This window comes from Haemorhous mexicanus, chromosome 3 (genome assembly GCF_027477595.1).
Source record: "Haemorhous mexicanus isolate bHaeMex1 chromosome 3, bHaeMex1.pri, whole genome shotgun sequence".
NCBI classification, from domain to species: domain Eukaryota; kingdom Metazoa; phylum Chordata; class Aves; order Passeriformes; family Fringillidae; genus Haemorhous; species Haemorhous mexicanus.
The window spans coordinates 25,416,476-25,429,549 of record NC_082343.1 but is presented as its reverse complement, the minus strand read 5'-3'; the positions used below and the strand labels follow the sequence as shown (position 1 = coordinate 25,429,549).

General features: G+C 37.7%; 1 protein-coding gene across 5 annotated transcripts in view; it reads right to left on the bottom strand.

Annotated features, from left to right (window-relative positions):
* Window positions 1–13,074, bottom strand: part of EML4 (EMAP like 4) — a 146,813-nt gene that overhangs the window by 47,145 nt on the left and 86,594 nt on the right. For all 5 annotated transcript variants that reach the window (XM_059841149.1, XM_059841150.1, XM_059841152.1 and 2 more), the window contains exons 3-6: window positions 9,925–10,054; window positions 5,373–5,546; window positions 3,125–3,253; window positions 24–49 (exon numbers count right to left, since the gene is read on the bottom strand). In XM_059841149.1, the coding sequence (XP_059697132.1) occupies window positions 24–49; window positions 3,125–3,253; window positions 5,373–5,546; window positions 9,925–10,054 (459 nt within the window). The remainder of the gene's footprint in view (window positions 1–23; window positions 50–3,124; window positions 3,254–5,372; window positions 5,547–9,924; window positions 10,055–13,074) is intronic.

Below are 13,074 nucleotides of genomic sequence, written 5' to 3'. Positions count from 1 at the left end.
TATTGAAAAATGTTTTTATTTACCTTGGCTGACAATGACATCTTTGTGCCTGTGGAAAAATTCAAAATATTATCATTAATAATATGCAAACTGCTTATCAAGGCAATACCATCACATTTTACCCATTTCTGCATTTGGCAATCTCATCAGATTCTGTGTACATTGTAACTGCAGCATACAATGCTCAACAGCTAATCTTGATCATTGTAGTGCATTTTTATTCATATATTATTCTATGAAGCTCACTGTACCTTTCAAATAACTTAGTCTTTGGCCCTATGGGAAAGGTTTCTAAGAATTACTCTGAAAATTACAACATAAAAAAAGCGTTTAAAAATAAATTATAGAGGGCATGTTCCTTCTGCACAGAAAACTCCATTTTGAGACTGAGAACTTGTAATAACAAAATGTTTTAAGCTGCCAAACATCCTCAGGCCTGCATGCAAAGCATTTAACACCTGTCAAAATAAGCTGTCAGCACACAACAGCACAATTTTTTCTAGGAATTAACTCTATTGGACACATGGATTAAATGTAAGCAAGTTGCAGTTTCACTTAAACCAGATCTCTGCAGCATTACTGGATGTGCAACATAAAGTCTTCAACGGAGCGTAGTTGAGACTTCTCTCCTTACCAGGGCCAGAAATGAGTTACTCATAAAAAAACTCAGTAATTTTTTTTTATTTTGTGAAGAGGGAAGAAATACTAATTTCCAGCATCAGACCTACTTCTTAATAGAGTAACATTCCTTGATAGGAGAATGCATTGCATGAAACACCCTCTTGAATTCATTTGAAATTCAGCAGAAAGGTATGAGTGGCATCCAGTATTTTAAGCTGGATGGAGGTCAAATTTTTGTAACAGTGACAAAGGGTCAAGCATATGCATGAGGAAAGTAAAATCTGGCTGTTGGTGGAATCACCCTTTGCCACACTGCCAAATGAAAAATTTAAAGTGGATTCCCAGTCTTGCCTGAAAACAACTGAATGATGGGCTGCATGGGAACCCTCTTCCTTCCTAGGGCCTTATCAGACTGATTTACAGCCCTGTGCTGCCTTACAGACTGAGCTGCATAAACAAAGTTCATATCCTGGGCTGATAGTGCAAAGCATATGTAAAACATTTCTGTCCTGGGGCCCACATCAGGGGCTGAATTCTGTTCCCTTGCACAAGACTTCTGTAGCTTCAAGCAGATGAGGCCAACGTTTGTAATTGAGAACAATAAATTAAATATAAAAATACATCTTTGCTCAATACCAACCAAGTTCTTATGAAGATGTGGCACACGATGTGAGTAAGAAATAATTATTAATGTGTGTCCTTGTATGCAAACAGTGCCTCTGTTACTAATTTCAGCTTAAGAACAAGGGACACAACAATACAACACCCACACTTCAAGCAGGTAATGGTCTACAATTCATGTTTGAGGCTTTTTTTTTGCCAAATATAGTTAAGATAGAACAGATTCAAGTTATGAACACACAGCTTTCTCTAACAATAATTAAAACTAATATTTTCTTCTCCATGCTTTTGTTAGATACCTGACTTTTATTCTACATTAGAGACTGTAAAAGGGCAACATTTGAGATCTCTCAGAAATAAGCAGAATCACAGAAAAATGAAATAAAATACCTCTATTTTGACCATGTGTGAGCCAATATATAAAGAATCGATAAAAGCAAAATTTATTTTTTAGTTTTAGCAAATTTGAAATGTGTATTACACTGTAAAATGTATTTCAGCAGCTTAGCAAAAAGCCCAGCAAAAAAAATCAAGGCAGAGGCTTTTGTCATTCCAAAATATTATCCAGCAGTGCCATGCTATAATCTAACTTGCCAAAGGGCTTTTAAATTCCAGCAGTGAAAACCAATTATAAAAGGAAAGGAAATATTGCAAAATATGTAACACATAATCCCTTCACACACAGCACTCCACTGCTCTGCAGAACTCTTCAGGCTAAGCATAAAGCTTTTAATAAATGTGCCGCTATCCACACCCAAGATTAGTTTGTTTTGGTCTTCCCATTCCCAGGGAAGAAGGAATGCACTTGCACCACTCTAGACTAGGTGTTTGACAGTCCTAGATGCAAGCTAAGGAGAGCACTACAGACATAACCATAAAAAACTGGCAATTACCCAGAAAGGTCTGAAGTGCTTTATTTCAGAATGGGATGGGTTTTCAGGTAGTTCTGGCTTGGATCAGTTAAGGGCTATTAGCATGAAGATTAATGAGCAGATCTAGGAATCTGCAGACAACACCCAGCTGGAAGAATCTGCCAGCACACTGGGGGGATATTGGCAAATAGGAGAAGGATCAGTCAAAAAAATCAACACAACAATTTCAGCAAAATTTCAACAAAGTCAAAAAGAGAAATTAAGTGTGTGAATACAAAGTGGTAAACGCAAATGGCAAAGAGTACTGAGGACAAGAGTGGGTCACAATAGGGGTCAACAGTGTGAGACTACAGCAAAAAGCAAACTCTTGCCCCAGTGCTGACAGGAGCAGGAGTAACTACTCTGTGCTGTTCACCCCCAGAGGCACTGACTGGAGACCACAAACCAAGAAAACCTGCTGCTGAGGAAGGGCATGAGAGGAATGGTTGGCTACAGCACATCACCTACTGAAGGAGACACTGAAAAAAGATCACTGCCTGTCATCTAGAATGTGCAACCAGGAACCTGCTAAACAGTTAAATTGAGAGACCTATTGAAATCATAAAAGTATATTCCTACTATGACAGTCTACTTTGGAAACATGTCCTATGTGAAATCCAGAAACTGATGCCAAGGAAATACACTTCCATTTTCAAATCAGCTTTAATTAGGGGAAAAAAAAAAAAAAAGCTGGAAATTCCACATGACTGGCATTAAGCCATAAAATGTCATAGTTCTGCTAATCCAAATCGGCAATATTAAAACATACTTACACAAGAATTAATTTATAATAATCTTAAAATTCCATGGGCACCTGGAGCACCAAACTGGCAAGATATGTAAGTACTCATAGTAAAAACAAAGATGCAAAAGGTCCTAGCACTACACCAGTAAGTTCACTAGAACTGTAGGATTTCATAATATTTTGACTCTCAAGTTCTCTTGCTTTTATGTACCAAACCAATACATACTTGTCTGCATTCTTTGCCACTTTTGATATTAACTTAGACGTTGATGCTACTCTCATCAGCTTGTTACGACTGTCATCTGAACTCTCCCAAGCACTGTGAGCTTTTTCAATGGTCAAGGATTTCTTTATGCTAGAAGAAACAAAAAAAAGTTTTACAATTGCAAGATAATAGTGTAACAATAACTGGAACTCTTATGCAAATGGACAGACCAAGCAGCAGGAGACAAAAGCAGAGCTAGATCTTCCTTCAAGCTGCAGCATGAAACAGGGAAAAAAGATTAGTCAAAAAGTTCTAACTGGATGAATGAAAACAATTGAGCAAGACAATTGCCACATGTTTTATCTATTCTTTTCCATTTCCAAATGCTCTTACATAAAGACTTGAACAAAATCACTCTATACTTCATTACTACATCACTAACAAATTAGAGTAGTGGAAAAAATGAGGCTAAGTATATAAGCCTTAAAGAATAAACTACATTTAAAAAATCAATTAAGTAGATAACAATGTAATTGTATTCCCTGGTTAACTGTTCACCAGCTTTAGCACATTGATTTTTGAGGCAGAACAGTTCTATCAGATTAAAGTTTCATACAAAACCTTTGCAGTTAGCACATATTAAATCACATTATGGCTTTAACCTTTTTGAAACAGATGTCTGCAAACCTCTTGGATGAGTAAGACAAGCTAGTTTTGGCCTGATACTACAGACAATTAAAACCATGAATTTGGATGTAATGTTTCAGCAATCTTATTGCAGCCAATTTACACTAATGGGAACTTGCAAATTTTGCAGTCACTAGTTCAATATTTTCACTTGTGCCTAAATCACAGAATACATGCTCAAAAAGTTACCTAGCCCAAATTATCCTTCACCCAGCTGATTTAGAGTTTGCATATGTCCTGCTAATAGTATCACACTTCATCCTGTCAGAAATGCTTTTTGCAGGAGTTAAGTCCTGAAATGCAACCTTAGAAATGGCAAGCTCCTTCTACAGCACCTCAAGAGGCTCAAAGGTCCTGTGACAAACAAGTTAATCAAATCAAGTTAAACCCTTAGGAGACTGAAAAAGGCAATTATTTTTTCCCCACACTGCAAAAGATTAGTAAGCAAGACTTCAGACATCTTTACAGGGAGATACCAGGCAAGAGAACAACAGGCTGCAAGTTCAGCTTCAGACAACTCACAGGTTTGTGCAAGACATAGAGACAGAGCCTTTATGGAGTGTTACAACATGCACCAGTCAAGTGGAAGTTTAAATATTTATAAGAGCTGTGAATTCAAGCGATGCAAGACAACAATCTTGTGAACCAAACGGGTAAATTCCAGAGTAATAAATTTAATTTACATTTTGTTTCAGTCTCTAAGTGCCAGAGAGTATTAAAAAAAATGTACACCTTCCAAAACAGTAAGGTGACAATGAATAAAAAAACCAAACCAAAACAAAAATAAACTATGCCAGGTGATCTGCATAGCTTTAAAACTCATAAGCTACAATCCAAATCTTAAAAGGCACTTTCTTGACTTCAAAATGCGATCTAGTATCTCTAAGATGTACCTTTTTTTTTCCCCCTGTGCCTAATTCCCACAAAAAATTAGTGGGAACTTAAGAGGCAATCCTAAATAAAATTCTGCATTTACTCAAGTCAAGTAGTTCTATGACCTGGGTATAAAACCAGAACTTCACTCATGTAAAGAATGAAAGTAAGCCATCCTGCAACCTAGCAGGAGTTTAAAAGGGAAGGGCCATGCATTAAAAAATACACCAACAAAAAGAGAACTGCAGTCACTTTACAGAATCATTTGAGAGTAAAAATTTCTGAACAAAGGGTTGCAATGATACTAGTATTTAAAAAATACTGATATGAGACATAATAATGGCCATGTGGAAAATACACTCCATAATTCAGCTACGTCAGACAAAATCTATGAAGTGTATTTGAGAAGAATCAAGTCAGAGTGATTATTAAATATTTTACAATCATGGCTGATTAGAGGTAATCTACTATTAAAATAAGGATTTCAATCTGAAAATAAAAAAACCTCTGTAATCTTAAAAATAGATTCAAAGAAAAACATTCATTTTTATGTATTTGTTCTGCTGCAATGCATAATGAATGCATCTCCTCTAGCAGAAAAAGTATCAAACTTAAGCTTGATCATGAGGTTAGAACTCTTTCACATGACTTGTTGTCAAATATGAATTCAGTATCATTACAGTAATTTCTACTTCTGTACTGTGAAAACCTTTTAGCTGGAGCAGAACTCTTGCTTTCTGGAGTTTGCCTGTGTGTTTGGAGAGTCTGTGAGGAGGGCTGGGGAGAAGGTGATGCTTGAGTTTGTGCACTTTGATCATTAGAATGAGAGTCCTCTTTTTTTTCTTTTTGTCCTGGAGGTTTTTCCTTCTTTTTTTCTGTACCGCTGTAAAAGAAAGTGTAACATAGGGAGGGAAAAAAAGAGAACAAGCAAATAAATTAGCAAGGTGGGAGAAAATGTCCTCTGTGAAAAGATGGGAGTGGCATTTAACAACTTACTATAAACAACCACCAAAAGAAAACCTTGATTATTTACTCAATCTCTTTGTGTTAGCATTTTGCTGAAATAAGGTTTATCCACTAGTTCCAACAATAAAAAGGAGTCACATACTTTATAATATACTGAATCACACAAACAACACTGTGACCTGAAAGAGAAGAGTACTCTCAAGTGCATGGCCTATTTCTTTTTTGAGGTAAAAAAATTAAATCTTACAAGATAGATTTCTCAGTGAATAAATAAAGCAAGATACAAAATGTAATAGAAAGATTTTTCTCTTAGGGTCAAAGTAACCTGCAAAGTAAAAAAGAAAGAGTATCTTTCTGAACATGAGAATCCAAATTTTTTCCCTCACAACAATTTCCCCCCCACCCTGAACTCTTACATTACCATAATTATTTGTATTTCCATTTACCTTTTCCCAAAACACAAAGGAAACAGTAAAGGATCATTCAAAATAAATTAATAAAAAACGGGCACCCAATTTTAACACATCATTCTTATGAATTTTTTTTTTGTTTTGTTTCTTTTGTTATTTCAGTTAAATTGTATCATCTACCACTGAGACAAAGCTCACAAGGCTTACAAGAGTTCAACTTTTTCAACTGCTTTCAGAGAAGAAATGTATTGAAAAACAGGTCAAAACATGAATATGAAACCCAGACAAATCTGTAAGGATCACTCAGGATTTCTACTGCAAAACATACTATCTAGTTTAAAATGTCAATATAATCCATCAGAGTGACATTTTCTTTTCAAAAAAATCCAGATCAAAACAAAACAAAGAGCTTTCATATTCCTTGAGTGTATATATGTGATCACAGAGAACAAAGCTTGGAGAACTGTGGGGTTTTGATTAATAATTTATAGCCAAAATCCTTAATTAACTGGTAGCATAGAAATTTATTATTATTTTTAATCAGAATCCGTAGCTTGTATTGCTAGATGCAAAGCACACTACACCTAATCTTTCTGCATTCTGTTGCTAGAAATGCAGTATAGTGAAATAAATTCTCTGAATCTCTTTTCCCTGAAGAAAACAGAAGTCCTCTCTATTCCTACTATGACAGGTACACACCCCTTTTATTAATGTCCTATTGAACAGTGACACATCAGCAATTCTGCAATTCACCTCTGCACTCCTCCAGCAGGCTCAGGTGAATGCCACCTGCTGAGAGCAGCATATCATCTATTTTTATCAGTTCAGTCTCATATTTTCTGTGTTCCTACACAAACTCATCAGATCTGCCTCCTAGAAACCACAGATTTGGCATGGGAATGTCTTCACTGAGCTTGTCACTGTGCATTATCCATTTCACTTCTTTGCCATGAGGTTCACTCCTTAACTTTTTTGTTGGGCCGTGAGAATCACTGGACCACTCTGGTTTCACTCTGGATTGTAGCACAAGATACAACTGTATTCCAAGTGCTTTTATCTACCACCAGGTTGCAAGAAGGCTTCTTTTGTGACTGGCATTTTCATTTGGAAGGAAATAATGTAGAAATGTGGCAGTCTGAGTACTGAATATCTTTGCTCTGAATTTATTTGGTTTGCTCACTTCTGCTAAAATCTTCAGCTTAATTGTATTATGACTGGCTAGTACCGAGTGGCTCTCCCAGTAATACCTCTTCTAGTAGGTCTTGTGTAACTGCTGAAATCAAATCAAAACCAGCATCTTTTCCTGTGGGTTTCTAAAGACTAGTTGTTCTGGGAAGCAGTCATTTAATGCATCCAAAAATTCTTTCCAAAACCCAATTTGATGAGGGATTTCTTCATTCTACAAGTGAGTAGCTGAGAGCTATTACTATCTGTCCTGGTTTTTCAGCTTCTCTAATTTGATTTAGTACAGTGTTTCATCCTTTGGACCACAACATACTGGCATCTACTGTGGATGGTGGTCACTCTGAAACATCAAGACTATTGTTATCAGATGCTGTTTTCAGAAGCATGTTTAGTCTTAAGGAAAATGATCCAAGCAGGTCCTGACAGTCATTGTTTGGTTGGTTTTTGTTTGTACAAAGTATAAACCTGTTTCCAGTCCAACCTACAGGGTTGAAATTTTCTCAAAACATCCATGACTCCATCTCTGTTAATGGGACATCACCTACCTGCTGTTCAGAGAACATTCCTGGGCTCTGTTTTTAGTGATTTCAGATATTTTAGCATGCCATTGCTGAAATGAGACATCTTGCTGCTGTGGAGCTACTGAGGCAAGTCTCAATCCATGGTCTCAATGTTCAGGTTCATAGGACAAGATTAAACAGTCCAGGAAATGAAACTGCTCATTCATAAAAGAAATTCACACACTAAACTTCAACACCAGTTAAAGTTTGGACACAAGTAGGCCTTCTGATATTTTGGCTAGATGTATGGCTGCACACTCTAAGAACATGAAAAGTCCTAGGCAGGCTATGGGGTCTTTATAGAACCTAAAGGTCAATTCTCTATCAACAGATGACCTTGTCCACCTGCGGCACTAGTTCAAGCTACATCCTGAAGAAAGGCCTGGAAAAGGTGGGGTGAAATATTCCAGCCTCCTTTGGCCTCCCTCCTTTTCAACACAAGTGTTAGAAATAAACATGGTTACTTTGCCTTTGTAAGCAGATGGGACTACTATTGACATTTACTTGCCTTTCCTTTCCCCCTTCTTGAGCTGGTAATTTTACAAAAGGGCAAATTTGTTTCTTCCAAACCCCAAACAAATTTAAGTTATAAAGACATGACAGTGAAAGGAGCTCCTGGAAACAGAACGTTCCTAAGCCTTTCTAAAACATGTCTTGATGAAGGGAGTCATATCTTCAGCTGCACTGGAACCACCAACACCTCCCCTAGATCGTTATTCAGGGGCCCAGGGAGAGCTGCCCTCTGCAAATGAAGGTTTTCTTTTTTGGCCTACCTTGGTCTCCTTTTAAAGACCTTAACTCAGATGAAAGGGATGCCGGCCACTCCACTCTGCTCTTCTTATGTAGTCAAGTGTTGAGCAGCCAATGAATCAAGCAGGTGATTCAGCACAAATGCAAGCTGAACACCACAGGAACCGGACTGGCTCTCATCAAAGTGCCAAGAGCCACAGGGCTAAGATTAATGGAAAAGTGCTAACTAAGAAATACCTTCCTGCAGCAATGTCTTTTGTCCCTGTGCCTGTTGCACCAGCAGATAGAGACATACACTGATCCCTGTCTGATTTATTGTTGAAAAGTAAATGTAAGAATTCAATAAAAAGAAAGTTATGCAATGCTACACAGTGGAGAAGAGCAAAGAGTGGGGCACTACCCTCGCTTTCCAAATTCCTAAGGGCACTAAAGCTTCTTCTGACTTGTTCTCATACAGTTGATATTTGCTTGCAGCATTTTTATTCCCTGAAGTATATCATTTCCCTGTCTTGCTGTACAGCACAATATTTACATCCACACTAGAAGATAAACCAGCTACTGGAGCTACCAGAGTACTCTACAGAGGCCAAGAATTTGTTCACATAACTTACCACAGTTACACATTAGAGTATTCTCTGCCCCGTGGCTATATCTGGCAGCTCGTTCTTCACAACAAACAAGAATGGGTACAAAACCTACTGCTGAAGAAGCCATGCAATCACTAACAGACTCACAGAAAAACAGTTAAGCAAAAATTTCATTTACTGTATGAAGCTGAAAGTATTACATGGAGGAAAACCACTACTGTTTTCTTCCCAGCTCATTTAACTTCCAAATTACTCAAGCAATGTAATTTCTTCACATTTGACATCTGATACAAATATTTTTTATAGGGCCTAAGTAGCCATATTTTGGGTTAGATTTTCTACCCAAAAATGTAAACCTTTATCTTACACAATTTACTATTGTCCCATAGTTATTTTGCTATTGCCTACTGTTTACACTCCAGACAATGAAGTCAGTTTTGCCCTTTAATTTCCTTGAGGGAAGGAAGGAGGGGGGACAAAAAAACAACAAAAAAAGCGCATATGAATACCAGAAGGAAAAATTTTCCATTTGTACTGGAAATACATTTTCTTATTCCCTTAGTGAGAATTCATTTTGGACACTACACACCACAGAAATACTCTCCATTTTTGAATTCTTTTTAGAACTCTTCTGTACACAGCCCAACAACATGGTAAATCTCACAAAGTTTATTTGCGCCTTACTGGACTTCAGGCAGCTCTGCTGAGTGTTGTGCAGAGCCAAAAATCAAACTCTTGGTCTGTTTAGTTTTGAGATTTTTTTTAATATATAAAAATCTGAATTTCAATAACAATTTGGATACCTTTTAGCAGCAGATGAAAGTGTTTCTTTTCTGGCAACAGACACAGATGAACTGTGGCTTGTTTTCCTGTTTCCTGTACTCCCGTTAGTTATACATGACATCGAGATAGCTTCTCGGAGGCTTGGCTGACCTAGAAAAAAGCAATATTACAGAATGAAAGGTTTTATAGCTACATCCAAAGATCCACATGAACAACAAAAAGCTCTCAGTTGTGGACCTGGTATCACACAGCAGCAGCCTGAGCATTCAGGACAAACATCCAGTGACATATATTCATGAAACCTTAACCTAAGCACCCAGAACCAGGAAACCTGGGACACTAAGGCAGGCAAGAAGAGAGGTGATAGAGGTCAGTTCCTCTCTGCTACGATGTCATGACAGAATTATTAAGTTATTTAGGGTTGTGATTCTAAAGAGTCGGAAAAAAAAAAAATCAAGATTTTCAGTTTCATTTCAGCTGCCCCTTCCATCTTAAAATACCTTTCAGTACATGCCCAATGGTACAGCTATTAAGTTGCTGATACTGCCCACTCTGTAGAACATCTGCCACATCCAGTGAGCATTACAGACTCCCCCAGGGACAAATGAAGAGCGTATATGCGAAGAAGGCTGTTGTCTGTCAGATGCCCACTTCACTCATTGCAGAAGTTTAAAACTATGCAGTGAATGTGGGAGGGGATTGCAAGGAAGACAAGGGGGATCAAAGGCTCTTCTATTTTCAGAGCTGAACACTAGCCTGGCAATTAGCTCCCAGACCGGACTCTTCCACAGAATGCCAGTGAAATTCAAGGCATTTTACTCAAACCTGATGTTTCAACCTTTCCCACTAACTGTGTCTCTCTTTTTGTGTGCCTGCTTTATTTCCAAGGTATTACTTGGAGCAGAATTTTGCCCCTTCCTCCTTTAAAGTGCTAGACTTGTACTTTTCCCTTCTAAAGTATAACATGCCCTGAGAAAGATTCCTGGGCTAATCTCACATTAAGCCTCCAAAAATCAGTGGTCACTTTTGAGGCCCTCTGTGTCACATGCCCATTTCACAGACAGCAAACTTCTATTGCATCTCATAGGGCTGTCACTCTGACTTCAGCAATAAACACAGAGGACACGACTGACAGAAAAATAACAGGTCTGTGTTCGTGGCAGGCTTCAAATAGTGTGAGATAGATAAGGCATGAGGCCACACATTGAAGATAAAAGCAAAGAGTAAAACAGCAGTTGGGGAGAATCAACAGTTCTGTGCACAGAGGACAAACTCACACAGATGCCTCATTTGAACACTACCAGCCATGTGTCACAGCACAGCTCTTTCAAGCAGGTTGAGAGGCAAATTGATTCTTATTTTAAACTACCACATTATAGACAAGAGATAGCCATCAAGGGAATATTAGATGTCAGAACTATTTGGACGAATGCAGAAATGGGCTGGCCAACACAAACCAAACAGTGCTTCAAATGCACCAAGCAGCATGTGATCACATCTGAAATTCAGATCAGGAAAGCCAAAAGGAGCACGTGGAATATCCCAGACAGAAATGAGAATTAAAAGTCTGAAGAAAGTAAAGACATACTTAAAATCCAAAAACACTTCAAAGACCACTGCTCTTCCTAAATTCTGTATAAGTCAATTTGGTATGATTCCTTCCAAGTGGTACTTTTTACAGACTGCTTTATTTGCAACATAAACATTCTGAAACAAATACAAAATTTGTTTTAGAATTTATTATACTGCATAAAACCTCTGAAGCTCAAGAGATATTTTTACCCCGTGTAATTCAGACTCAAGAACAAAAGCGCATGAGCTTAGAAAGCACATTTACTGTAGAAGCCTATAAATTAGCTTCTTTTATTTTCAGTGACAAAGTAAGTCATCTTCTTTGTGGAGATGCATAATATCAAGGCCTATGATTCACTCTTGAACTTTATATGACCTTAACATCTCTGTCTGCCCATTGTAACAGATTAATGTCTCTCCAGCCAGCTCCAGCATGGCTTTCCAGAAACGTGAATCAGGAGAATCAGCAGTAACTCCCAGCACGGTGGGTAAGGCACTCAGTGGGATGTGTAAAGGACAGCAGTGCTACAGACAGGGCACAGGAACTTACTAAGACAGGGAACACACTCTCAGAGTGCAAGGAGCACACTGTTTTTTTTTTTTACTGGCTACATCTAGAATAATTCCCCCTACTAGACATGGAAAGTGTTAGTTCCTGCTTATGTCCAGGGACAAAACTGATTACAAATAAAACACTACATCAGTATGTACTCATGACAGGAATATGCACTGCTCCATGCAATGATGAACACAATAACGATAAAAAAAGGGATCCAGACAGCAGCTTTGGGATTGTTTTCCAATAAGGTGGGTATTGATGGTAGATTGGCAAAGTACTTCTAAATGTCAACACAAGACATGCAAAATCACATTTGAGATCGAGATTTTTGAGTTGAAGTAAAAAACATTTTTTGTAAAATGACTAACAATTAAACATAACCCAAATTAAAAACTGCAGTGACAATTTTTTTCAAGAGTCCGAAATATATCAGGTTTTCTTATACTCCACAACAAAATCTTGGTCAGTGTGCCCCACTCAATGTGCAATAAAATGTAAAATAGCTAAAAAAGCAGCAAAAATCCCCTCAACAAACAGAAATCCCGAAACCCCACTCTAAACACCCCTAAGAAACAACACCCCTTCCAAATTCTCTATATACTGCATGTTAATTAGAAAATCAAAAAGTGACTTTAGAATACCTATTTTTAAAGGGAAGAAAAAAATTCAATTAATCATCTGCAATTATAAGTAAAGAAAATGCATTTATATTTTAAATCATGAAAAGAAAAGGAGAGTTTTAAGTCCTGTGCACATCCCAGGCAGTGAAACCTGGCTACTGACAGACACACAAGGGGGATCTTCCCAGCTGTGTCAGAAGTGCAAGGAAGCTGACCCACTAGTCCAAACCACACATCTCTCTTAATGACTTTTACCAGGGCATCTCTGCAGTCAAAAGATGACAAAAATTAACAACACTATAGCCTTCTCCACTGCAGAGATAATCCTTCACAGTATCAAGAGCTTTTGCTTCAGAGACCTGGAAATAATGAAGTGGCAGGAGAACACAAATTCCAGATCAATACACTGAAGCAACTGA